The sequence below is a fragment of the Galeopterus variegatus genome, unplaced genomic scaffold (genome assembly GCF_000696425.1).
Source record: "Galeopterus variegatus unplaced genomic scaffold, G_variegatus-3.0.2 Scaffold540, whole genome shotgun sequence".
In the NCBI taxonomy this organism is placed as follows: domain Eukaryota; kingdom Metazoa; phylum Chordata; class Mammalia; order Dermoptera; family Cynocephalidae; genus Galeopterus; species Galeopterus variegatus.
This window is the reverse complement of record NW_007726651.1, coordinates 347,530-374,344: the sequence shown is the minus strand read 5'-3', so window position 1 is coordinate 374,344 and position 26,815 is coordinate 347,530. Positions and strand designations below refer to the sequence as shown.

Below are 26,815 nucleotides of genomic sequence, written 5' to 3'. Positions count from 1 at the left end.
CCAGTGAGTGGGAACCGGTCTGTATGTGGGATCCGAACCCTCGGACGGGAGCGCCGCCGCGCTTCCCAAGCGGCGCACTATCCAGTGCGCCACCGGGCCGGCCCTCATGTTAGTCTTTTTAAACCTAGGAAAGAGATTTAACCAATACAAGCATTGGTTAAGCCATTTTACCAAACAGTCCTTTTTGGATGGTTTTGATTTTAGTATAATACTTTGAAATATGTTAAATTAAACAACATGAGAAAGAAGATGATTCTGGTCTTAGAGTGGAAATTTACATTCCTCATGTAAGTGATTGAAGATACTTTATCCATTTCATCTCTTAAAATAGTATCTATTGAAGCCTTTAAATTTAGGCATGATATGGATTCCTGGCTAGTCTTCTTTTCCTAAAATACCATTCAGTAAAGTCTAGGAATAGCTGAACACATTATATAGAACTGTGCTGCCCATTACAGTAGCCACTAGACATGTATGGTATTTAAATTTTAATTTTAATCAGTTAAAACTAAACAAAATTTAAACTTCAGTCCTCAGTGGCACCAGCCATATACTTTGAATGTTCAATAGCTACACGTGGCTACCATATTGGATGGCATATGTAGAGTACATTTCCATCATCATAGTAAGTTCTGTTGGACAGAGCTGATCTAGAAGCTACACCATCCTAAATTTCTTTGGGGAGAAAAACAGCTTTTCCATAAGCTCAGTTTATGTGGGCACATATTGTACATTCTTACACAAAATATTTTGTGTACAAAATACGTACTTTCCTTTGTATTGTATTAGAAAATGCATTTTAGAAATAAAATGTTCATTTCATTAAAGCATATTTATCCACCACACTTCCTTAGAGACCTCTGGTTATCCAGTTTAGTACCCTGTAACTGCGTTCGCTCTGGTTGCATTAGATGTAGCACCAGTGTCATGCCAGAGCTGGCCCACAAGATAGACTTGGACAAGAGGCCTGCTCTGGAGGCAAATCTATAGTTATCCAGCCTACCCAAGGGCCTTCCTCCTACCGCTGTCCAGTTGTTAGGTGTCCACATTATAACACTGCAGTGGTTCATTTCCTCCAATTAAAGGACAGACTTCAGCGATTTAAGGAGGAGAGAATTTGGTAGTCAGGACAGTAGACAAATTAAGATGAAACAAGTGTCACATAAGTTCTTGGTACAATCAAGGAATTTGAACTGAGTCTGTAAATGCTTTTAGCTCTCAAGAGTAGAATTTTTTTTAATTTTTTTTTTTTTTTTTTTTTTTACTTTTTTGGTAACAATTGTATTGCATGCATTCCCATTACACATAAGGTCGACATTTAATTGGGGTCTTGAACTCAATTGTGTTTTCTGCAGTTGGTAAACCTCACAAATGTGGATATTGTGGCCGAAGCTATAAACAGCGAAGCTCTTTAGAGGAACATTTTTTTTTTTTTTTTTTTTTTTTTTTTTTTTTTACTTTTTTGGTAACAATTGTATTGCATGCATTCCCATTACACATAAGGTCGACATTTAATTGGGGTCTTGAACTCAATTGTGTTTTCTGCAGTTGGTAAACCTCACAAATGTGGATATTGTGGCCGAAGCTATAAACAGCGAAGCTCTTTAGAGGAACATAAAGAGCGTTGCCACAACTACTTGGAAAGCATGGGCCTTCCGGGCACGCTGTACCCAGGTAAGCGCTGGCACTTGGAGGCCTGCACCGGCCCTCCCTCCGCAGCACGTGGTGAGCAGGGCACTCTGCATGTGGCCCCAGGGCCCAGCCTGCTTCCCGCCAGCTGGAAGGGAGGGAAGTTTTTGGCCAATGACATCATGGTCGCTCTAGAAGCGCATTGAACTTCCCAATGTTTGAGGCTGCATCTGACCAGAGAGAGCTCCCCTGTAAAACCCCTCCCTCTTCCAATCTGGAGAATGCCCAAGATGGCAGTGACCCTTAAAAGTTTGAGGTTTGTTATTTTGGGTGTTGGTGATTTTTTTTTTATCTGCAGTAGTGATTGTTTCTTTGCACTTAGTCATCAATATAGGATGTTAAATCTTGTTTTAAAACAATCTTTTCATGAAGTTGATCAAATAAGAACTTTCAGGCTGTGATTTCAAACACGGGCTCAGGCTGAGGGCACAGTGTCCACACCTGCCTGGAATGTGAGGCTGAAGGTCATTGGAAGACCCTGACAGTCAGTAGCATTGAGGCACTCAGAGGATTAAAGGAAGGTAGCTTTGTTTTTATGAGCTATGATGCTTTGTTTTACGTTTCTTAAGGAGGTAGCATTTGACTCTAATGTTAGATGATGTAAAGTGAGAGATGTAAACACAGTACTGAAGAAGGCTGAGTTTACTCAGAGGGATGGCAGGGCTATAATAGGCACCTTCCCAACTTTTTAAGAGATAAGAAATTTATACATTGATCAAATAAAGCTAACCTCTTTCAAAACACTATTCATTAGCACTACCAATGGAAAAATCATCATTGGACAGGGAGATAGAAATTAAATTAATGGCCGAGAATTTATTAAGCCTCCTGAACTTTCTGACTTTAACAAGAGATTCATAAAGGAAAATTCACTGGAGTACACTCAGATATTAATAGCAGATGAGAGCCAGAGAAAAGACTGATCAGAACGAATCCTAAAAATCTATTTATTCAGACTAGTGTTGGCATCGAGAGGCATCATCTCACGTGACTAGAGACTTAGGTTTGTAGTGTTCTCTCTCTACTGATCAGCTGAGGACCTGGGGCTGACAGTCAATTTCTGTGGGCCTTAATCTTCTCACCTGTGAAATGGGGAGATTCCATTAAATTATCATTTAGCTTTCTTCAGAGTCTAAGGACTGGAATGGAAAGATACTGAAGGTTTGGAAGAGGAGAAACCAGATACTAAAACAAGGATAATAATATTAGTAATTTAACAGTTATCGATTTGTGGCCATACCCCAGGGGTTGCAAGACTGAGGGAGGGGAGAATGATTTTGTTCCTTTAATAAAAAATGTGAACACTCAGATACTATATTTTTCTGTAAAAAGCAAATTAATGGGTCTTGGAAATAAGTGCTTCTAATGATATAATTTACATATTGATGCTTAAATAAGCCATTTTATTTACTCAACAAATATTTACTGAGGACTTGTTATCTGTAATACCAAGCCTTACTGAATGCAATAATCTGACATATACATGGAATTGAGAAGCTGAAAGGAACAAAAGAAAGAGTATATTGTTTTCTGTCCCTAAAGAAACAAGCTGCAACATCACAGCAGACTGGGGCACCCCTTCCACTGAGACCTGGGTCTGAGTTTCATCTGAGTCTATTTCTGAATGTAACGCGGGCTCACCTCTGACACGTGAGGAGTAAATTCCTGCCCGGCCCCTTACAGCAGCGCTCGGGGAGACACACGAGAGAAGGACCCCATGCACAGCAGGGGACCCAGGCATGCATCAGGTGCTCATCCAGAGAAGTGTGGGTCGCTGATGTGTGGACACTTTCAGCTTAATTCTCTATGTCAATAAACTTATGTGTTAGTAATATACATTAAATATTACCCTCTGGCGAGAGTCAATTTCACCCTAAAATGTTCATTCATTCCCTTCGGTGGTCTAGTTATTTGGATACCTCAGTGATGTTTTAAGTTCCTATGCTCAGGAGGTAAGAAGGCTTCCCTGGGAAGGAGCAGTCCTCTGATTCTGGTGTGGCAGCAGACAGAGCCAGGGGGCTCGCATCTCATTATGCCAAATTCTTCCTGCCTCATGTTGCATCAGGATGTGCAAAATGATCATAAATACCTTTAGACAAAGATACCTTTTATTTTACCCTTGCCAACACTTTGCCCTTGTCTGTATGCAGTAAATGCTGGTTTAAGGAACCTGGAGCATCGAGGGGATCCATAAAAAGACTTTAATGAAGTCCTCCTAGGCTGCATTTGAGGCTGGGCAGGCAGGCAGGAGCTTGGTGGTCTTGGTCACCTCAGCTTTGCTGGTGGAGCCTGTGCCTTCTCATGCATCTCTCCTCCTGTCCCTCTGTCAGGCAGTCTCTTCCCTCTCCAGTTCCCCTCAGGTTGGGTGCATTTAAACACAAAGCCTGGCTTAAGATGTAGGAAAGTTTAATTTTTTGGAATAAAATGTTTTTTAGTAAAAGGCTTTTGGTTATAATTTCCTGCTGTCTACAGAAAATATGTTTCCCTTGGGCCTTAGGTACACAAACTGTATCACAAGTCCTTGGTGTAAATGCATCTAAGGACAGAGTAGCCAGTGATTGGGGACTTTAGGCTCATTTGTCCCTTACTGTGGTGGACTCTGGGGCTAGAGGCTCTCAGGAGGCCCTGGGCATAGAGAGGAGGAAGCCCCACTCAAGACAGTGGGCAGCTGAGGGAGGCCACAGGGACCTGGTTTACAGAGACATGTGGACATGTAAAGATGCTCATTAGTTTGATAGGTCAAGTGTGCTATCAGTAGAACTGGGTGTTATGGATTTATGAACATCCTTCATGTAAAATCAGGGTATAGGCTGTATATGTTTGCCCTTTTAATAAGAAACCCACATTTTCAATGCTAAAAAATTAAATATGCCAGCAATAAAAACCAGTTTGAAATATAGTTTTCAAAGTGGCATTCACGATAGCAATGAAGACAGAAAATACTTAGAGCTCATCTTAGCAGGTAGTCTTCAGGACATGGTGAAGAAAGCTACCAACCATCCCGAGGAGAGAAAGAAAGCTTGGGAGATTGAAGAGGGAGAGTGGACTGGACGCTGTCCACGTGCATTTGGAAAATAACCAATGTACAGTACTAGCTCCCTATACAATAGGATAAATTGCAGGGAAATGAAAGAGTTATATTTCAAAAAATCCAACTGTAAAAACTGGAAGTAAATAGATAAGACTATGCAGGATACAAAGTTGTATCTTTAATTATAGAAAGAAAGATGATATGGAAAAATAGAGAGTGACTAGAAATAGCTCATATATCAGCATTTACCACCATAATTTCTAAATTTTCTACAATATGCAGGTGTTATTGGTTATCAGGAGTTTGCTGTGGTGCAGGGGCACAGAGCTCTGGGCTCTTTCCCCAAATTGCTAGGACTTGCTGTGGGATCTCGAGCGGCCATGTGTCTGCATCTCAGTTCACTACCAGTTGACGGAGTAGGGGTCATTTCTAGATGTGACAGTTCTTTGATTCTCAGAGGGCTGTTGACTGATGTGGTGGTTTAGGGAGTATGTTGAAAAGTCAAAAGGATCCTTCAAAGGGACACAGTTACTTAAACCCAGTCTAGCTTTTGGTGATGGTGCAGTACTTGTTCTTTTGGTCCTAGGGGACGATATGCTATTAGCAGATGTCGTTGGAAGGAGCATTAGTAGGTGGCCAGTCGTTGACGTTGCTATGGCCAGCCTCTGTCCCTCATTATTGCTGGGAAGATTAGAAGTAATGTCTGTGAAGGGCCCGGCTCTTGTAGGCACTTAACAAATGTCAGATTTAACACTGGACGTGATTGAATCCTTTTGATGTGAGCATTTCTAAACTGGCCTCTCTGTCTTTGACTTTAGTCATTAAAGAAGAAACTAATCACAGTGAAATGGCAGAAGACCTGTGCAAGATAGGACCAGAGAGATCCCTCGTGCTGGACAGACTAGCAAGTAACGTGGCCAAACGTAAGAGCTCTATGCCTCAGAAATTTCTTGGTAAGAGTTAAACGTTTGCTGTCTCTTAAAAAACAACTCTGTGGGTGTTTTAGACTCAAGCAGTAATTAGTTAACAGTAGAAGAAAGGAAAAAATCTTATTTTTAAAAAAGCAAAAACTGGTAATCTTAACATTTCTTAAATATCTTAAATTTCTTGAATATAAGTCTCTTAAGAACAAACCTTCCCTTGCCAGTATTTTCCTCTATGTGATTTTGTAGCATCTCAGGACCTTGGTGAGATCTACCTGTGGACACGTCCCTCAAGGGGTGGCCGGGTCAGTGTGCCCAGGGTCTAGAGCTTGGGCCTGGCCTTTAGGGGGCCCGTTGCACAACAGGACACCACCCCCTCATCCCCTGCCCCAGTGCCTGACCAGCCTCTCTGAGATTCAGATCCTCATTTTCCACAAGAAGCTCATAACCATAACGCTCCCCTCCTGGGGACTGTGAAGGGTTAATGGGAGCAATGGCCCAGAGTCCGCCCATGAGAAGTGCCCAGTGAAGAGGGGACACACTCGGATTGCTATTCTGACCTGCACCAGGTGCCGTGAGGGGTAAAAACCAAAAGTGATGCCACCCTTTCCTCCAGGACTATTGTCCAGCATAGATGATAGATAGACCGATACCCACCCTCCAAGCCAGATGCTGCACCTTGGACGTTGAAGCAGGTGTCCAGTGGAAAGGCACCGGGCTCAGGGACCCACCTGAGGTCAGAGCAGAGCCACTCGTTAACTCTGCCAGCTTGAGGAAGCAATTCAACCCCCCAAGCCCTGGTTCCTTTCTCAGTGTATCACCCAGGGTTTTGTGAACAGAAAATGACCCGAAGGACGTGAGAACATTTAGAAACCCTTAGTGTGAAGGTCAATTATAATCATGGTTGGGAAGAGAAGGGTCATGTCCAGGAAGTTCATGAAGCTGGGCTGTACCTTGAAAGAAGAATAGGATTTCAGGGTGTTATAGGAGGGGGAGAAGTGGGGGCTGAGGGTGGGGGCTGGCATGGGGGGCACATGGGGTGTGGGGGGGGAGCAGGGTGCATGCCCAGCTCAGCTCAGGTCCCCACAGGGAAGCAGGAGAAGTGAAGTTGTGAGGTGTGGCCGTAGGATGGATGGCCTTCGAATGCCAAGGTGAGAGATATGTCTTTCACTCCTTAGGCAGAAAAAACATTGGCAGATTTTTGATGGGAGCAACGGCTTGGAAAGTAGAGACAGCAGGTATCAAAAATTGATTGGAAAATGGCAGCAGGCTGGAAAGAGAGGGGATGGAGGAGAAAGGTTTGGAGGAAGACACATGGCATAGAGTTGTGACAAGGGCTGGTACAGGAAGCCGCAAGTCACCCTGACTCCAGTGTGGCATTTACAGAAAGCGTAGCACCAGGTTCTGGAAAAAGATGGAGTTCTGTTTTCAAGGTGCTGATTGTCAACGACTTCCTGGTGTCAATGGCATGTGAGAAATGTGTGCTGGGAGAGAGGGTGGGACTGGAAGAGTGGCTAATGCAGCTGGGGGCCCCAGAGGGCACCTGTGGTCCTGCAGGACAGCAGGAAGAGGGAGGGCAGAGGGCAGGCCCAGTTCTGGGGCTCCAGCCTCCCTCATGACTTAGAAGAAGGCTCCATTTTGAATCTCTTCATGAAGTAGAGGTTTGTCATTGATTGGAGGTTGGGAGGAGCAGAAGAAGGAAGGATTCAGTTAAAATATAAAGAAAGAAAACCACTGTCTGGAGATGCCCTGTGGGGAGTGGCCCAGACGAATGTGAGCTTTTTGACCATGACAGCAAGGAAGAACTTCCATTTCCTGAGCAGAGTAAGGAGTAAGGAGTAAGGTCCTGGGCTGAAGGAAGCTGTTGGGGTGGGTGGAATTTCAAGTAGCATTGGGCATGGGGCTCACAGCTCCCACCCTGAACCGGCAGCTCTGCTAGGAGACCCCCAGGAGTGGGCATGGCAGAGGCCGGCTGATGTGGAGATGGGCAGAGAGGAAGCAGCAAGTGTGTCCAAGGGTTGAGAAGAGTTACTGACCTTGGGAAGCAGGACCCAGGCTAGGAGACTTGCCAAGCGCTTCGGTAAATGAACATTTGCAGACCCTTATAACTTTTGGAGACTTCCAACTAAATGAGAACGTCTGTGTCACTCTACTGTAGCCACCCGGGTGAGACCACAACGTGGGCGTTGTCTTCAGATGCTTCCTTCCTTGTTAAATGAATGAAAAACAACAGGGTGCCTCTGCTGGAGCAGAGCTGAGATGAAAAAGAAGCCCCGGGGGAGAGGCTAAACACAGGAGGAAAAGGCGGAATGGAGGAAGCAGGCAAAGGCAGCAGCGGTGGAGTTTGGAAGGACAGGCCCCCCTGTCCCTGTGTATCTGCTGGTGTTTCTCGAGAGGTGGTGATTGGCAGCTCCCTTCTAAAATAGTGCCTCTTCCTGCCCTAAACACGCCGCAGTTTCTCCACCTCTGAAATAAAAAGGGGCTGGATCTCTAAGGCCCCTCTTCACCAGTAGGCTGTTCAGTTTACCTTTATCATAAGCACAGATAGACTGTGTAGGAATGAAGCTGTTCTCATGCAAGCTGGCCCTGTAAGTGGTGGGGTTGGAAGGGCTCCTGGGTCCAACGTCCAGCTCCAGCTGTGATCAGTGGCGACCTTGAGCAAGGCAGTGGACTCAGTGTCACTGTCTGTGAAATGGACATGCTCTACTACCCCACCTCCCTCCCAGAGCTAATCTGAGATCAAAAGGGATGCTGGATGTGACAATACTCTCGACACTAGAAAGCACCTTAAAAATGTAAGATGATATTACTTTCATGTCAAACACTGCTCAGAGTGGAATATATTTTTTTGCCATTGATATATGAGCTGTGATTAAAAATTTTAAATTAAACTTTGGCATGAGTATGAATAAGTATTTGTTTGGCCAGCAACGTTCCTCACCAATAAGGCCGTCGAAGATCTCACCCTCTGTGATAATCAGATAAAAGTCGACAGGATCAACGAATTCAGTCAGAAAGAGGCTAATAGTAAATAGTAATGCTAATCATTGTTTTTAGTCTGGTGATTGTGGGAAAACATATTTAACATACAAAAACCTTTTTTCTTTTAAAAAGAAACCATGTTTATTATTAAATTGACACATGGTTGGTGTAAAAAACCTTGGTGTAAGGGCTAGCCAGTTAGCTCAGTTGGTTAGAGCATGGTGTTATAACACCAAGGTCAAGGGTTCAGATGCCCACACCAGCCAGCCACTGAAAAACCAGAACGAAACAAACAAACAAAAAGGAGATGCTTCTTGTGTTATTAAATTGACACATGGTTAGTATACAGGTGAGCATCATTCTAATTATCTTCCTATGCATATGCATGTCAGTGGATAGGTTGACAAATAGCTGGATTGATGGGTAGATAGATGTGAAATAAATATGTCCATAGATACTTGATCATATCATACATGTATTAAATTTAACAGGTAAAAAAGAACCCAGACAAAACTGGAGGACTGGTCGATCTTCAGATACATGTTCTCTCACAGAAAGGGATATTGCTTTTTAAAGAATTTGTCTAAGATTAAAAATATTTATTTTGAAAAGCATTAAGAGCTTTGTATCACTTTTAAATTTGTTTCAATTTAGGCATTATCTATGGACTCGTTGCTTTGAAAATCAAGGCCTTGTTTCAGTTCCCAGGGTTCACAATTCTATTATTTTTACATTGTCCCGCTTCATAATGTTTACATTCTGTTAAGTAATCATAATTCTCATAGTAGTTTAGCATGTTATTGACTTTATATTCACATAGATTCAAGGACTAGACCCAGTTCTTTTGCTACTATTTGTGTTTATTTTGATTAATTCATTGGAATTGATTGATTGGACTTTACATGTAAGTAACTTTTTTTCGAATAGTTTCGATCTATTTTCACGATGGTTTTGTATTTGAGGATGTCAGCTTGTTGCCTTTATTCTTGAGAACATCTTAACAGAGTGTGTGGTCTTGGGTTACTCTTTTTTTTCCCCTGAGAACTTTCTACATCATGCCATGTTGCCCGATGGCATTGCTTATTGAATGTTGCTGTGGACATATCTAAGGCCAGTCTGATTTTATTTTCCTTAAGGTGATTTCTATTTCCTGTCTGAATGCCTGAAGGGTTCTTTCTTTAAATATTCTAACTGGGATGTATCTTGGAGTTTTGCATTCTGAATAACAATTTGCTGCCGTTTTCATCTAGAGATTCCCTTTTTTCTCTTTATTTCTGGGAAATTCTCTTTATATAAATACGTCTTTTGTTCCATTGATTGGGATTTCTGTTCAGGGATACCAGTTGTCCATATGTTGGATAATCTGTCTTCTGTATCTATGAGCATTTCTTTACTTTTATTTCTTGGTCTTTTTTACATTCATTCACTGTTACTATCTTGTATTTTTCCTCTATGTCAGTAATTTAATTTTTAGCAGTTTCTAGTCTATTATTTTTGTTTCTAATCCATGTATCAATTCTGGAGTAATATTGTTTTGGATCTCATCTTGTTTCCTGAGACCTAAAATGTTTCTTTCTCTCACTGTTGTTTTTATGTATCATCTTTATTTTTTTTTTTAATTGACTCCATGTCATAAAGCAGTTATGAGGTATTTCTTCTCTTCCTTGAATTAGTGTGTTTTTTTCTTAGGATGGGCTTATTGGTCTGTGTTTAGCTTCTTTTCTTCCCTTGTACTGCAAGACAGTATTTTCACAGAGGCTATCACACTTCGTTTCATCTTGCTTATTGTATTTGGTCTGATATAGCTTGATTAATGTTTCGACATTCTTCCCACTGTATCTGAGACATTTTTGTTTCCCTGGGAGAGCTATCAACTTTTCTGAATCCTGAAAGAATGCAAAGGATGGAGTTGGGGGGCTTCGGGTGAGGCAAAGCACAGCCTTTGTTAAAAGACTTTCCCTTTGCTCTCTGGTCCTCATTCTGAGATTTGGTTAAATGCCTAAACAGCAGCATTGACCCTAGTTGGGGAGTGCTTCACACCCCCCATGGGATCTTTGGGGGCTTTGGGCCATCTCCCCCTTAGACCTCCTCCACAGAGCATGGAGGTCTTCACTTCTGCAGAGCCAGACTTCTCCCTTCTCTGGTGTCATCTAGATCTCACTAGAAGAGGTGTCAACTGCTCTATTTGAATTGTTTCTCTGTAGCTATAAGGATATTACAAGAAATGCTGAGAATGTTCTTGATTCATGGCTCTTCTGGAAGTGAAATTAGCAGCCAAGCTTTGCCCTATGTCTCATGCTGGAGTCTTCTGTTTCTTTCCCTGGTCCTTGCCTTTTTTTTCATATGTACTTCATTAGTGTATGTTTCTTTCTTGAGTTGATTGCTGTTGGTAAATTATTTAGGCTTTTATTTTTCTTGTTTTGTGGGATAGTAGGAAAGAGAAATTCTATGGGTAGTTCCAATGTGACATGGTAATCAGGAATGTATGTTGTGTTTTTCTACACCTATTTGTTGTTGATACCAAGTTTTTAAAGCAACAAATTTTGGTTGCTTGGGGAACCACAGAACCATGACTCTGGGGAGAGACAGGCTGATTAGGTGGGAAAGTACTATTTTTAGTGGGGCTGTAGATATTTTTATATTTTGCAAAATTGGCTACAAAGTCCACTCCCCTCCTCTCCTCATTGGAGTTTGGGTACAAACCAGAACGGTTCATTCCGTTCTGGAGTTAGTGTAATAAGACATTTAGCACCTCAACACAGAAACACAAAAAATGTGTATGGGTCCAGCAATGCTGCATACTTACACCTACTCTTTCACGGAGAGAAACTCCATTTCTTTGGTCACCACCATCAGTTTTTTGGGGATCTCGTCTGTTCGTTTTCTGGGAGGCTATAACTGGTCACAGACAGGTTTTCTTTGAGCAGTCTGAGGATCACATGGTACTATTACCAGGGTATTTTCTGCTTCAGATCACAGTAGATGAAAACCACTGGAAACCAGGTCCTTACACGATACAGATGCATTGTGGAGGAAGAAGTGAGATGACGGGGTATATCCCCAGATGGTTATTAGTGGTCACAGACTTCATAGAAAGGACTGTTAGTAAATCTACAAACTGTAGAGTAATTCATCCATTGTTAGTAAGGACTAGCAGAAGACCGTGGTGTCAGGGGTCAGCGTGGGGGTATAGGGTCCTCCTCTCGCACCACCCTCCTGAGCCTGTAGCAGCCAAAACCCGGGCTCTTGGCAGAGGCTCAGTCATCCTCTCACTTTGCCTCTCTTCAGTCTGTTCTTCCCACAGTGACTAAAAAGGTTGCTTCTTCCTTCAAACCCTTCTGTGGCTTCCATCTTTCCTTAGAAGAAGTCTCTGCTTGGTCTAGCCCCCACCTGCCCCTCCTGCCCACAACTGTGCACTGTCCCTCCCCCATGAGGCTTTGGCCCCCAGACCTGCCTGAGCACTGCCAAAGCACCAGGCCCCTTGTCACCTGAGGACCTGCCTTCTTGCTGCCCCAATTGTGGGGACACAGTCCCCCTCGCCAGCTGACTCTTCCTAGATCAGAATCCTGTTACACTCCTGTACTATTGTAAATTACTTAGAACACGATACTGACAGACATCATGTAAAATATTAGCTTTAGATTAGATAAAATAACATTTAGTTATACCTTCTTTAATAAAAGACACCAGTATTGGTTTAGTCTGTTTAAATGCATGCTTTTAAAGTTGATATGGACAATCTTTGACTCCCCTGTTTATTTATTCATTTATCCAACCAGATATCTTTAAGTGCCTACTATGGGTAGGTCCCCATGCTTGGTGCCCCCTGAACAGAGATGTACCACCTTCCCCTTGTGCTGGTGTACGGGGACACCCCTGAGGCCGGTGGCCCTCCGTCCCTCGCTTCCCTGGGTGGATTTCAGCTATTGCTGCCAGGCCCAGAGGTGGCTGGACCTCACTCCCTGTCCCTGCTTCCCACAGGAGACAAGTGCCTGTCAGACATGCCCTACGACAGCAGCGCCAGCTACGAGAAGGAGAACGAGATGATGAAGTCCCACGTGATGGACCAAGCCATCAACAACGCCATCAGCTACCTGGGCGCCGAGTCCCTGCGCCCCCTGGTGCAGACGCCCCCCAGTGGCTCCGAGGTGGTCCCAGTCATCAGCCCCATGTACCAGCTGCACAAGCCCCCCACGGAGGGCCCCCTGCGCTCCAACCACTCGGCTCAGGACAGCGCCGTGGAGAACCTGCTGCTGCTCTCCAAGGCCAAGTCAGTGTCCTCAGAGCGGGAGGCCTCACCGAGCAACAGCTGCCAAGACTCGACGGACACCGAGAGCAACAACGAGGAGCAGCGCGGTGGCCTCATCTACCTGACCAACCACATCACGCCACATGCCCGCAATGGCCTGTCGCTGAAGGAGGAGCAGCGGGCCTACGACCTGCTGAGGCCGGCCTCGGAGAACTCACAGGACGCCTTCCGGGTGGTCAGCACAAGTGGGGAGCAGGTGCGGGTGTACAAGTGCGAACACTGCCGCGTGCTCTTCCTGGACCACGTCATGTACACTATCCACATGGGCTGCCACGGCTTCCGCGACCCCTTCGAGTGCAACATGTGCGGCTACCACAGCCAGGACAGGTACGAGTTCTCATCCCACATCACGCGGGGGGAGCACCGCTACCACATGAGCTAAAGCCCCCGGGGCCTGCCCACCATGACAAGCACAAGGACCGCCACCCCTGCCCTCCCTCCAGTCCCAAGAGCATGGACTGCACTGGACCAGACGATGTGGTGTTTCCATGTGTAGGTGTTTTTCTGTTTTTTAAGTTTGTCGGTTGGGGTTTGATTTGCTTTTGAAAACAAGGAGGTTCTTATTGTTAGAGGCAGGGTTGCCTTGGAGGCATCCAGACTGCTGTCTTCCTAGAGGTTTTCATAGACTGCTAGCTGAAATCCCCCCATCCCCCCGCATTGCTTCTTAGAATCACCTTCTCCAAACAATTAGCCTGAATTTTCAGAGAATGATCTAAAACAGTACAAAGCCTGGGAAGGAGCAAGCAGGTTCCTGTGCTAAGCACAGGGTTTGCGCACCAGGTGTCTTTTCCAAGTTCCCAAAAGCAGTGAGCATGGCCCGTGAGGTATGACTATTGGATACGATTTGCAGGTGAGACAGGATGGGATGGCATGTGGCCACCTGGGAGGTCCCCTCGACATGACACAGCTGGCATCTAAGGTGGAAAGGCTGCACAGCTTGAAAGAAATATTAAGTCATATTCTGCACAGGAAAAGAAATTGGGAAAGGGTATCTGTTGGGCTTCCCTGGGCAGAGGGAGGTGGGAAGGAATGGAGAGCCTCTTAGTCCCCTCCCCGGCTTCCAAGCTCCCCCAGTGCTGGCTAGGGGACACTGAGCCTTCTGAGCCTGTGGCCAGGTGGGATGAGTTCAGTCTTCCTGCGGGTACATCTGGAGAGCCTGGTTCTCTGCGTTTTCATCTGCATGCCTTGAATGGCCCCAAAAGTCTATCACTACGTTTTAAACACCAGTCCCAAAATTTGGATCTTAATTCTTTGTGAACTTCTAAAACAGTAAAATTCATCAGAAACCAAAGCTTTATTACACATTCCACATTCATTTCTTTGGTTATCTAGTTCTTCTCCTGCTGATTCTACCTAAGACCAGAAACCTGTTTTCCTACAGAAGTTCAATTCTAGCCCTCATCTTAATTATCTATTTTGTTTTTAGCCGCAGGCCTGGATTTCTTAGTGTTGGTAAATTTCTTTCCTATGCTCAATGTCTATTATTCTTATTTAAAAACCCCTAAAAGAATAATTTAGAATGACCATTCATTTTCAGATCAATGAAAGATAAGGAGCCCAGCATCTCTGTTGTTAACACACAGAACTCACCTGTTTGAAACTAAGTTTCCAAACGTTCTGAAACTCTTCAACATAAAGAAGCAGCGTGTGTGTCCATACGTAAATAGGATCCACAGCTCTGTGCCCTTTATTGCTCAGTGTAGGGTACTGGAATGTACAGGGCAGTCACAGGACCAGTCCAGGCCCCCGGGAAGTATTACCCCCCAAGTCTCCCAGGAAAGAGGCAGATGACGCTGGCGGTGAGAACCCTGCCCTCTGTGTTAAGACATGGGTGCCCCCTTGAAGCCCAAGTAAAGTGATTGGGGATTCTAATCCCAACCAGGAAGGATCTCCCTCAATAGTAATTCTATCATTCAGGTCATTACTGTCAACCACCTAGACAAAGAGAACATACAATTTCAAATGTTTACAGTGCTTGTCTTCACTAGAACTGTCCCAAGGTGAACACAAAGACACAGAGGGGAAATTGTACATAAACATCTCAGTTTTTAATCTAAACCAGAGGTGTCAGTCTTAGCACTATTGACATTTTGGACTTGATTATTATTTGTTGTGGGGGACTCTCCTGTGCATTGTGGGATGCTTAGTAGCATCCCTGGTCACTACCTAATAGATGCCGGTAGCATCCCCAAGTTGACATCCAAAATTGTCTCCAGATGTTGCCAAATGTGCCCTGGGGGGCAAACTCACTTCTACTTGAGAACTACTAATCGAAATGGATTCTAAACCAGTCAGAGGTCTGGGAAACCTTCCAAAGATAAAAGCACTTGAAGAATTCTCCCAGTCAGCAGTAGCAAGGCTGACCTGTGTTCCTTTGGAATCATTATAAATTCTGTAAATGAATTATTCCCCTCAGTCTTCAAAAATATATTTCCTCATGTGCATTTGAGTTGGGTTGAAAGGATGGACTTTGTAAAGATATTATTCTTTAGTCATGGATTTCTTGGTTTACAGAATGGTGGGGCATTTCGAAACTGGAAATAAACAAAATTGTAATTGTAATAATGTAGATAGACTCTGCCACACCAATGCACTGAGTGAGGGAGAGGGAGAAGCCAGGGCTGTCAACAGCTTCCATTCAGTATGCAATTCCAGAGAAAGATACACCTTATCCAAATTAATATATTCAAAGTGAGAGCCTTCTTAAGTTTCTGGTTTGCTGGCAAATTTTACTGAGCCTGTTCTTTTTCATCCATCCCACAGAGTCAGTTGGTTGAAGAGAGTTATTTGTTTCCAGTAGAATTCAAACAAAGCTTAAACCAGAACTGTAAATAGTGTCTGCTGGAGTTCTTTTTAAAAATGTCTTGCCTCTTTCTCCCACTGCCTTTCATAGCCAATATAAATGTCTGTTTGCACACCTTTTGTTGTGGTTTTATACTGTAACACCATTTTTCTTTGAAACTATTGTATTTAAAGTAAGGTTTCATATAATGTCAACAAGTAATTAAATTATGTTTGGATGGTGGCCATATTATGTACCAAATGTTGCTGAAGTTTTTCTTCTAGCTGGTAAAAGTAGGATTTTGCATGACCTCACAGTTTTTGTTCTGTGGTTTGTTCTGTTGTTTGATGGCGTGAGTGTGTGTCTTGGGTACCGCTGTGTACTGAGTGTGCGTAGATTCCATGCACTCTCATTGTGTTTAAAATACATATCAGAGACAGGAGAGTTCCTGGTAGCAGGTTGACCTATTGATTACAGCTAGAAATTGCCGTTCCTTGTTTTGTCCTGCTGCCTGTCACAACCCTGTGAAAACCTGGATCTCTGCTCCCTGCTTCCTTCTGTAGTTTGTAAATTAGAGCGTGTGATTGTCCTAGATGAAGAGTCACTAAAAATCATTATGTTATCATTGTGTTGTTACCAAAGGGCATGTCCCAGCACCAATCACTTTAGATTTTGGCATGCTCCATTTTAAATTTAGAATCAACGACATAATAAAAATCTTAGAATTTTCATTGAGAACGGGAGCTACCTGTTATGGACACACGGGTTTGTTTTATGTATTTTTTTTTCTATTTTTGTGCTTTTTTCTTGTTTTGTTTTAACTGTATTGTGACTCTTGTAGCATCCTCTTCTTGACAAAACAAAAGCAAGATGAACTGGACTCAAATCATGATGCCAGTGTATTTCCCTGTTCCTCACTTTAGCCCCAGCAATAACGGTCGACTCTCTTTAAAATCCAGACCTCTCTTATTCATTTCAATGTTTTTTACTTTAAAATGAACCAAAATTAGACTTTTTAAGATGTACAGGCATCAGAAAAAAGCAGCACATCTGCTTTTGGTGTGGTTGCACTCACTGTGAACACATGTAACCAGATATTAATATGCAATGTTGTTTCCAATACTTTCTAATACACTTTTTTATAATGTTGTATGTGGCGATTGTTAAGGTCGAATCTGTTTGTATACAATACAGCTTTAGGTCTTCAACTGCCCTACTGGCAAGTACAGGCACAGGATTGTAAGTGAGAAAATGCAGTCATATTTCTAATCTGCCTCTATGATGCTGTTACATTATTTCTGTTTTGCTGTGAACAAGGGATGTATCAATGTAGGAACAGAATATCCTTTTGTACGTAATTTGAAATGCTTCTTCTGTGGAGATAGAATAAGTGCAGTGACTACTCTGTCTGCCCTGTCCCACCAAGTCCACACTACCGTAAGAAAGGGAAGGCTCAACAGAACAGGAATCTGCCAAAGACTCCCTCCCAGTTATCCCAGTGTTTCAGTAAAGAAAACATGCACCTTGAAACAGTTGTAGCACAAGTTGGGGATACCTACGTGACCATATAGATTCATGTTGCTGCAGGCACAGCAGTTCAGCTCAGCAGACTGACCGCCTCCCATCTGTCACTGTGCTGGGCTGGGGAATGCTAAGGCACAGTCTTTGATCTCGGTGTGGATATGGGGGTGGGTGGATGGAAAGAGCAATGAGATGTACATTTCCAGTGCTTCACAGCATGCCATAGGAATGCCATGATCAGCATGGGCCGACGGAGTGCGAGGACACAGTGACGGCAGTGACCACACCTTCACAGTGGTCACCCTGCAAAGTGCACTCTTTGCCAGGGCTGGGCCAGTGCCATGAGTATTATCCTATCTCTGCTGTAGAGCTGCACTGTTGCCCACCCTCTCTGTGGTGAAAATCCTTTTGAATGAAAAGCCAAACATCATCTGGATTCCGAGCTAGTAAGTAAGGTGAGAGGACTAAGTTTACATGGTACAACGTTGGCTCTGAACAAAGCAAAAGTCTAATGAAATAAACGAATGAAATAAACGGTATATTGTATTTCATATCAGTTTGGGGTAGCATCTTTAGAAGTTTCCAGCCTCCTTGGTTGGCTCGCTGAAGGAACACGTTGTTTGTATACATACATGCACATATATGATGATACACCCATTAAAAAATTCATTTTTCCATTTTATAGCTACACCTTGTATATTTCTCAGTGATCATAGGTCACAAGAATAAAGAATATCCACACTAAGTTAAAAATAATTTGGACTTAAACTAAGGGCAAAGAGTAATTTGCAAGGGTGGGGGTTTGACAGAGAGGGTCAGGAACTTGCATGTGTCTCTGTAGAGAGCTCCATGACACAGCCCAGCAGCTACATCCCTTAAGAAGCTTAATAAATGTGCAGTAAAGACATCATGAGAAAGGGCGTCTCTGGCCAGCCTCCCAGAGACGAGCACCCCTGGAGTGACCGCATGAGGGAGAGGTTCCAGAGCTCTCAAGAGCCACGGGCAGGAATGGGCTTCCTTCTCGGTTTTCACTATCTTTTATTTTAAGTAGTCATGAGAATTACTCTTGACATAGCCTTCTGACGCTCCAGTGTTCATTCCCTTCTGTCCCTGAAGCAACAACTGGAAACATTTGCTCCTCTGCTCATCCCTCCCTGAGGAGTGGTGTAGACTTAAAAGTTGAGCTATATTTTAAATGTAAGTGTGGACTTTGGGAATTGGGAATCCTAAAGATCAGGATTGGGGGCTGGGAGACCAAATATCTTTGATCCCATTTCTGATAAATTTGTCGCATTTTCCATCAGAATAAAATGTCTTGGAGGTTTTGTTACTCCTTGGTGACAGCCTCTCTCATTCTTGTTGAAAGCACAGATTCTTGGGGAACAAAACCCCTTTGGCTGTTCCCAGAAGTCATGTCTTCTTTTCACAGCCTCTCAACTCTAACAGTACTAGGCACAGAGGAGACACTCAGGGATTGAGCAACTGGTAAAAGACTCAGAGGAAGTTCTCAGACAACCGAAGCAGGAACTCCGTGTTCCTCCAAAGCCCAGGGCATCATTCTGAAAACTTCTGGCCTTTTCTCTGCACCAGAGCAGCAACCAGTGGGCACAGCTCCCATGCAGGGGTGGAGCCGAAATGCTGCTGTTGCCTATGCAGCATCTGTCTACCCTGCCTTTTCCCATGTCTCGCACCCCTTTCTGCCCCTAACAAGGTGGAAGGGATTCCCTTTGGCTCTTCGAATAACAGCACTGCCCTCTGCAGCCTGAGCTCCCCTTGTCTTCTCCCTCTGCTAACCAGTCTGGAGCAATCCAGTCCTGAGTTCAAGGCGGCCATGAGGCTCCCTCAGCAGCTTCAGCCTTGCCAGCACCCATACTTCCCACATCTCCATGACTGTGGAGCTCTCTCACAGAAGAGCTCATAGGAGCTCTCTATGCAGCTCAGAATCACCTGAGTGGTTGTTAAAAATGCAGTTTCAGAGGCCCTTGAACATTCTAAGGCTGGAGGTCCGTGATGCAGCCCCCCACCAAGTGGGGGACTAGCTCCTTCCAGCCCTGTTAAGCAAACTCCCAGCCCCCTTCCTTGCTGAAGCAGTCACAGCCTTGACTCCCTTCCTAGCCCACCCACCCCCCCTTTTTTTTGAGAGGCAAGGAGTTTGAAACAACTCAGCACCAAGAGAATCAGAATGAAGAAAACCAAAATTCTAGCTTTGCTGCTTATAAAAGTGGATTAGAGGACACAGCTTTAATGTGTGACCACAGTGGGCTTTCTAACACTTGTCCTGAATCAGACAGACTTGTTGCCTGGCCACAGGCAGCACTTAAGCTCAGGCACCCCCAGAAAAGGCTGAGTCCCTGTCCTGCAAGATGGTGGAGAGGGGACAGAACTCATGCCCTGCAGGCAGCAGACCCCAAGAGAGCATGAGGAAGCTGCTCAGTTCCTGCATCTAGACTCGAAAGCAGGTCACTCTTCTCCTAGGGGACCAGACGGGGCTTTACTAAAGTCCCTTCATGTGGAAATGAGTCAAAAACAGCAGAGTCTGCAGATGTCCCAGCCTCACCACCTCAATCTCAGCCTGTCCCCTCAGTGGGGAACTCAAGCCCATTCAACCCAGTCTCCGTGCTTTACTAAATGGAAGGCTGTGTATCGGCTGTCTTTGGCATCTTAGTAAAGTCTCTCTCTGTGCTGTCCTTCAGCAGGAGCCTCCTAATGGCCTCCCTGTCTCCTTACTCCAATCCAACCTTCATGAGGCCTCCAGAATGATTTTGTTAAAGCAGGGACCAAGTTAGAGACCCTACCCTGCACACAAATCTTCAGTGATTTCCTGCTATGTCAAAGCAAAGTGCATTTTCCTCAGCCAGGAACGCAAAGTGGCCCTAGCCTTAGAAGGCCTCCCTCTGGGCATGTCCCCACACATAGAGCATGGTGATTCCAGACAGGGTTCTGGAGCCTGAAGCCTGGATTAGAATTTCTGCTCTGCAGGTCCAGCCTATGTGACATCAGACATGTGGCCTAACCTTTCTGAGCCTAGTTTTCTCATCACTGAAAGCCTGGAGGATTGTTAGGAGGATTAAATCCTTGGCACCTGTCCAGCACTGAGATTAGGGCTGCTGGAGTGAGCAGCCTTTCCTGCCTCACCTAGCATTGGCATAGCACTTCATTTCATCTCCGTGACAACCAGGCAAGATGGAGACCCACCCACATCCCTGTCTTAGAGGACAGACAGTTGTATCCGCTTTATAGCCACCGGGCACGTTCTCCATTACCCTCGTCTTCACAACTGCCCTGGGATTATGACTATGTACCCCAGTGTAAAGGAGGAAAGAGCAGCATCTCAGGCCTCATGTAGAACCCAAAGTCCTATGAGAAGGTACCGGGTAGAGGCACAAGTGGCCCAGGCCCTGCTCAGGCTCCTCTTCTCCCCAGCTCCCCCTCCATCTCAGCTCTGCTCCTCTCACTGGGGATGTGGAATTTAAGATACACAAACCACATGGGTTTGACAACCCTATTGCATTTGAATCCCACGGAGGGGAAAAGACACAGTCACATAAAAACCTGCTTTCAGAGCAGTCTTTCCTCGGCCTGCCTCCTCAACCAAACTCACCCACAAATCTCACGTCCCACTTCCCAGCCTCATCCTTGATGAGACTCATCCTAGGTCAGCGGGTCCCTCAGAGATTGTCCAGAGGAGTCTCCAGGGCATGTGCCAGAGCAGGCACGAGTCACAGACACACAAAGCTGGGAGGGGAGGGGGACTGCAGAGCTCTGGGCACCAGACCATAAAGCACATGATGAGGCCACAGCAGCAGGAGAGCCCGTCTCTGGGAGAATAGCAGGCATGGATGGAGCTGGAAATGGAGGTGGAGCCAGGAAGAGAAATGAGAGCCAGTCAGGGCTGGGTATTAAGGGCATATTTCAGAACACCAGAGACACAGGCTAAGCCAGGCATAAGGGGAGCAGGGAGAGCCCTCAAACTGCCACAAAGCCTAAGGAGATCCAGTCAAAGACAAATACGATTATGATCAATAAATTCAACACCCAAGACAAGAGCAGGGGGGTTCCCCCAGTTAGCCAATGCCCCCTCTGCATTCCTGCCCCCACAGTCAATGACGCGTTTGACTTTAATTTGGTTTTATCTGCCCCCGGTGCATCTTATCCCTGGCTCCCAATGTTAATGATGAAGAGTTAAGATAATTCTTTGCTTTGTTGAATAATTTGAGCTGCAAATGCGGTGGGGAGGGGGTCTGGAAAGTTGAAAATAAAGCAAATCAATCTCTTCTTGATAGAAGTGACACTCCTGATATCAGGTAATATGAGGATCTCCTAGAAGCCAGGTTGTGTGCTGGAGTCAGGTGGACCCAGGTAAACAGGCTCGTCAGCTTCACAGGTATTCATTCGGTGCTACAACTGCTTGTGCTGTGTGCACCCACACTTACCTCTAAGACAGGCACCATCGTCACCTCCAGTCCTACAGCTGAGAACCTTGAAACTTGGAAAAGCTGAGCCAGGCTCCAGTGCCTACCCTCCAGTGACTACCTGGACAAATGACCCAGCGCAAAGGCGATGAGGACAAAAGGCGCAATGAAGAGTGCTTTAAAAAGTGCTGTCAAACTCAGTGACAGGAGGCAGCGCTGTCCCTGAGGGAGTAAGGGAAGCTTCCTGGAGAAGGTCTGGACTGATCCGAGCTTTCCAGAATGGCTAGGATTCCAGCATCAGAGGGGGGTGGGTAGAAAGAAAGGCATTCGTGACAGAATAAACATGCAAACGCATCTACTGCACAAAGACCAGAAGTCCAGTAGCAGTGCCCTGCTTTGACTGGGAAAAGAGTATTCAAGGGGAGATAAGTCTGCAAATGGGGGCTGAGGACAGAACAGGAGTTTGAACGGGTGAACAGCAGGCAACCAGGAGCTGTTGGAGGTACTCAGGAGGGACAGATGTCATGAGAACTTTGGAGAGAAGGATGGAAGGACTGTGTGGTCCAGGCAGAAGAGACAAGGCTTCAACCAGAGCAGAGGTGCTGACAGTGGAGAGGAGAATCGAGAGAAGAGAGAAGCAGAGAGGAGAGGGCTCGACTCTCTGCCACTAGGATGCAAGCTCCATGAGCAGGGATTTTTCTTTTTTTAATTTATTGCCGTATTCTCAGTATCAAGAGGAGTACCTGGAACATAGTAGGTGATCAGTAAATATTTGTTGCATAACCATCTATTTAAGATAATCAATCTATTGTGCTTTGAAGGAAGGATGAGGCATTGACCCCCAGTCTCGTATCCTATATGAGCTGTTAGTTAAAAAAAGAAAAAAAAAAAAAAGGAAAAATGGGCAGAGGATTTGAAGGGCAGGAGGCTCAGTTCTGTTTAATCTAAGCAGCCGTGGGACAGCCTGTGTCCCTCCGGGTGGTGCAGGTGCATTTTGGAGGCATAAGTACGTGGGCTGCTGTAACAGAAGCTGGGAGAAGTACGTTGCCTTGGAAGAGAGAGTGGAGGGAGGTTGCGGGAGGGGAGAAGAGCAACAGCAGGCGTGGGTGAGGAGACGAAAGCAGCTGGGACGGAAGGGAAGCAGGTGAGCACGCCATCCCAGTTTTCTTTATTCGAGAAGAGAGGCCCATAAACAGGTCCAATAAAGCAGATCAAATGAAAAAGGGGGCTCAGAAGAGGCCTTTGGGCTAGGTATGTAGGAAGCCTGCAGTGATGTTCAAGGAGGGCCATGGTGGGTGGAGGTGGGCTCCAGCTGGCAGAGAAGACGGGAGCCTCAGCACCACAGCCTGATGTTTTAGAAACGCCTGTTCTTGTCTGTGTTTTCCTAAGGAGGACGGTCAGAGCATCACTGTGAAGCTCCCTTGCATTTTCTGCTTTTGAACAAGGCCAAGGACAGGAGCAAGGTGGGCGTTGTTCAAGCTCTGTCTCCTGTGACTGCTTGTCCCCCACGCCTGGGGAGCTGGGCCGCTCCCAGCAGGACGCCTCATGGTCCAGCACAAGGAGCAAGCCCCGGGCCTGTGTCCCTCCTCCCCCAGTGGCCGGCGCCGCCAGGGCTGAACAGATGGGGCTCCCGCCACTCGGTGAATCGGCAAGACGGGAAGCAGATGCACCCACCACGGTCCCAGGGCACAGCCGGGAACCCACCACGGGGGGAGGAGATTTGCATAATAAGGATAATTTGGTACCAAAACTGTCCCCTGAAGTGAACTGCATGGATCTCGGTACAGTTAACAAATTTCACTTCTTCTTTCCCATGTTTTGTCAAACGAGCTAGAGGTGACATTGGGTGTGTGAATTGTCCAAGTGATTCTTTTTCTCTGCCTCATGGGTCAGCCCAGGCTCTTTTCCCTCTGCTCTGCCACAGCCGCGTTGTGCTCTCGCTCCTGCCGCGGTTCCCAGGCCCTTCCCTGTCAGCGAGGCCACCCCAAACCCTCTCTGCATGGGTGCGGCCTGCGGGCTTCCAGGCCCACTGAGGCCTCCTCTCCCGACGCTGCCTCACACTGCTTGGTCCCCAGCACCTGCACAGCTTCCTCATTGCCATCCTCCCTCCAGCGTCCTGTGGGCAGAGGGTGGGCCGGGCCCCAGGATGAGGGGTGTGTGGTTTCAGGGCCCCTCAATTCAATTCCCCTTTCAGGGCCCTCCTTCCTTCTGGTCACTGACCTCCTCCCACCCACAGTGGGCACTGCCCTTCATAAAACCCTCCTCGCATCCCCTCTGTCCACACCCACTTCCCAGCTCTTGAAGCACCATGATTCCTTTTTAAAATCGGTTTCATACCACTGCACAGGACCACAGTTGTGCATTTATATCCATTGATACAAAAATAAAACAGACATGCATCTGAGTTCAGGGAGATCTGCCACAATCTCAGTACCCTGGGAGGAGCAAGAGGCTGGTCTCCAAGTCAAATCTGCACTCTCTGGAGTGGCCTGTGTCAGACCAAGACCTGACACCAGCTGACCTCTCCAGCCTCCTTCCACCCTCTACATCACTCACACCCAATTCCCAAGCATGCTTACACTGCAGGGCCCTGGTTGTCTTGGGATGTCTTCTCCAGCCTTGCCGGCTGCAGAACTCATACAACAAGGCAGAAATTATTGTGCCTACTTTTGGAGCTTTTTCAAGGCCAGGTCTGTGCTCCTGCAGTTTTGTGTAACTCTGTGTCAGGGCTCTCTCCATGCAAGTGCCAGCCTCCTCCATCAGACTGTGAACCTCTGGAGGGTGCAGGCTAATCTCAGTCATCCCTGAATCTCCAATAACAACAGTGCGTGGAGTAGATCCTCCATCCAGCTTCCTGAGCTCCCTGACATCTCATTTTGCCCTGGATGATGATCTGGACCCTTGGCCCATGGCTTTTCCTTATGAAGCCCCTTTCCATCTTTCTACTTGCTTCAGGGCCAACATCAACCCTACCTCGGAGAAAGAGGCAGGACACAAAGGGACACTGAACCCTGGGCTCCTGGGCTCCCTGAGACAGTCCTCTTCTGGTCCTGGCATTCAGGCCCTCGTCATGGCGGTTCACCCAGGAGACAGGCATTTTGTTCCTGGGGTGAAGCTGCTAACATGGAAAGAAGGACTGTGGGGTGGGGAAGGTAGGAGCAGCTCCCCACAGGCACAGGGAAGCTCGGCCAGTGCAGCAGTTGGTGTAGGGGAAAGGGGATTTCCTTCAAGAGGGCCTCTGGGGACTTTTTATTTTACAATTTAAAGACATTTTTACTCCTCGTGAGTTTGTATAATGCTCATTCAAGTGCTGCCCTATATACTTGGGTCTGTTCTGTTCCACCAGCATTGATCAGGCCTGCACTTGCCACCCCAGGACACAGGGCCAAGGATGGGGATGTGAGCATGTCAGGTGAATGCCCTGGAGGAGCCAGAAGTGAGGCGAATGGCTACAACGCCAGGCGAGGGTGTCCAGAGCCAAGCTCCATGCTACCCAACACAGCACAGATGGGACCTGAGTCCAGCCAATCAGGGTCCATGGGGCCAAATGCTTCTCAGCTGAGTCTTGAATACCAGAAGCTGGAGAAGGGAGGATATGGAATCATACAAAATACTCAATTAAAACCAGAGAAGGCAAAAAGAGTGGAAGACAGAAAGAAAAAAAAAAAAAAAAACCACAAAGAAAAAGAGAAACAAATAGAATAGAAAACAATTATTAAATGTAGTAGATATTAATCCAACTGTATCAATAATCACTTTACAGATCAGTGGTCTACATACACTAATTAAAACACAGAGACTGTCAGAGTGGATCCAAAAACAAGACCCAACTATGAGTAGTCTACAAGAAACCTACCTTAAATATAACACCACTTATAGATTAAAAGTAAAGGGATGAAGAAATACCATGGTAACACTATCAAAGAAGAAGCAACTATGTTAATTTCAGACAGCTAAGCAGGGGATGGAGGAAGAAACAGAAGATAAGCCCCTGTCCTGTCTGGGAGCTACTGGGCTGTTGTAGAGGCGTGGGCCTCTGAGGAAGGGTGGAGAGGGGTGTGACTGCCAATTTCAGGTAGTGAAACTAAGGCCAGGGAAGCAGAGGGCCTTTTTCAAGGTCACAGGGAGTCATCCTCAAGCTGCATTTCCTAAAGTTCATTGTGCATAGTACAAAAAAGCAGAATAGGGCAAAATGGTTTAGGAAAAGCCACATACTCTTGCTCCTCTGATCTACCTTAGCACTGGAAAGGCCCTGAGAAGAGTGCAAAATGGCTTATTTAATCCAGCTTTGCACAAATGTATTTAACCCAGAAAAGTCCCCACCACCCCTTTTTTTAATTGTCATCAATGTATGTAGTGCAATAGGAGAGGAAACACTTTAGTGAATGGGGTTCTAGTGGAAATGCCACAAGCCATGGTAGAGCCACAGCCCACCTATCCTGCCTCTTTCCTGGCCTGGTATGGTTCTGGACTGCTGCTCTCTCACGTCCCCAGCACTGCCCCTCTCTCCCTGCAGAGCCAGATCCTGGATTGTAGATGAAGACACAGGCGTGGCTCCTTGGTGACTGGGCCAATGTCTCCCCATCCCAGAGGTAAGCTAGGTGGTCCCAGCGCCTACTCCCCATAGGCCAATTGGTGCCTCTGCACACAGAGGGGTCAATGTAAGGGCTGTTTTCCTGACTTCCGGAAACTAGCATTTCCATGAGAGTGGAACTGGCTGGGGGGTGCATTTGTCTGCTCCCCACAGAGGTGGAGATGGCATTTCAGAGCCAAGACTGGGAGGCTTTGAGGAGGCTCCTCAGGCTCATTCTTTTTACGACAGAGAACAAAGAGGCAGGACTGTCTGTTTCCTCAGCCTGTATCAGACAGGATTGACATTGAAATTTAGGATCCTACTTAGGGCCTGGATAATTCAGAACAGATTTAGGTTTTAAGTATCTGGGTTGACCATATGAAAAGTACCAGTGTACCACTTGCATATTTGTTTTCTAGGTCAGGCCCCAGTTAAAAAAAAAAATTATATATATATATATATATATATGTGTGTATGTATGTATGTGTGTATATATATATATATATGTGTGTGTGTGTGTGTGTATGTATGTATGTGTATATATATATGTGTGTGTGTGTGTGTGTGTATGTATGTATGTGTATATATATATA

The 26,815-nt window shown here is 45.7% G+C and overlaps 1 protein-coding gene across 13 annotated transcripts in view; it reads left to right on the top strand.

The window, feature by feature from the left end:
* IKZF1 (IKAROS family zinc finger 1 (Ikaros)) overlaps positions 1–14,273 on the top strand; it is a 93,604-nt gene extending 79,331 nt beyond the window's left edge. For 3 of the 13 annotated variants that reach the window (XM_008569894.1, XM_008569888.1, XM_008569884.1), the window contains one exon: positions 12,607–13,316. In XM_008569894.1, coding sequence (XP_008568116.1) covers positions 12,607–13,316 — 710 coding nt within the window. Of the gene's footprint in view, positions 1–1,548; positions 1,675–5,538; positions 5,674–12,606 lie in introns of all 13 variants that reach the window. The other 10 variants (XM_008569890.1, XM_008569885.1, XM_008569887.1 and 7 more) reach the window with 6 other exon arrangements.
* The last annotated feature ends 12,542 nt before the right edge of the window (positions 14,274–26,815 follow it).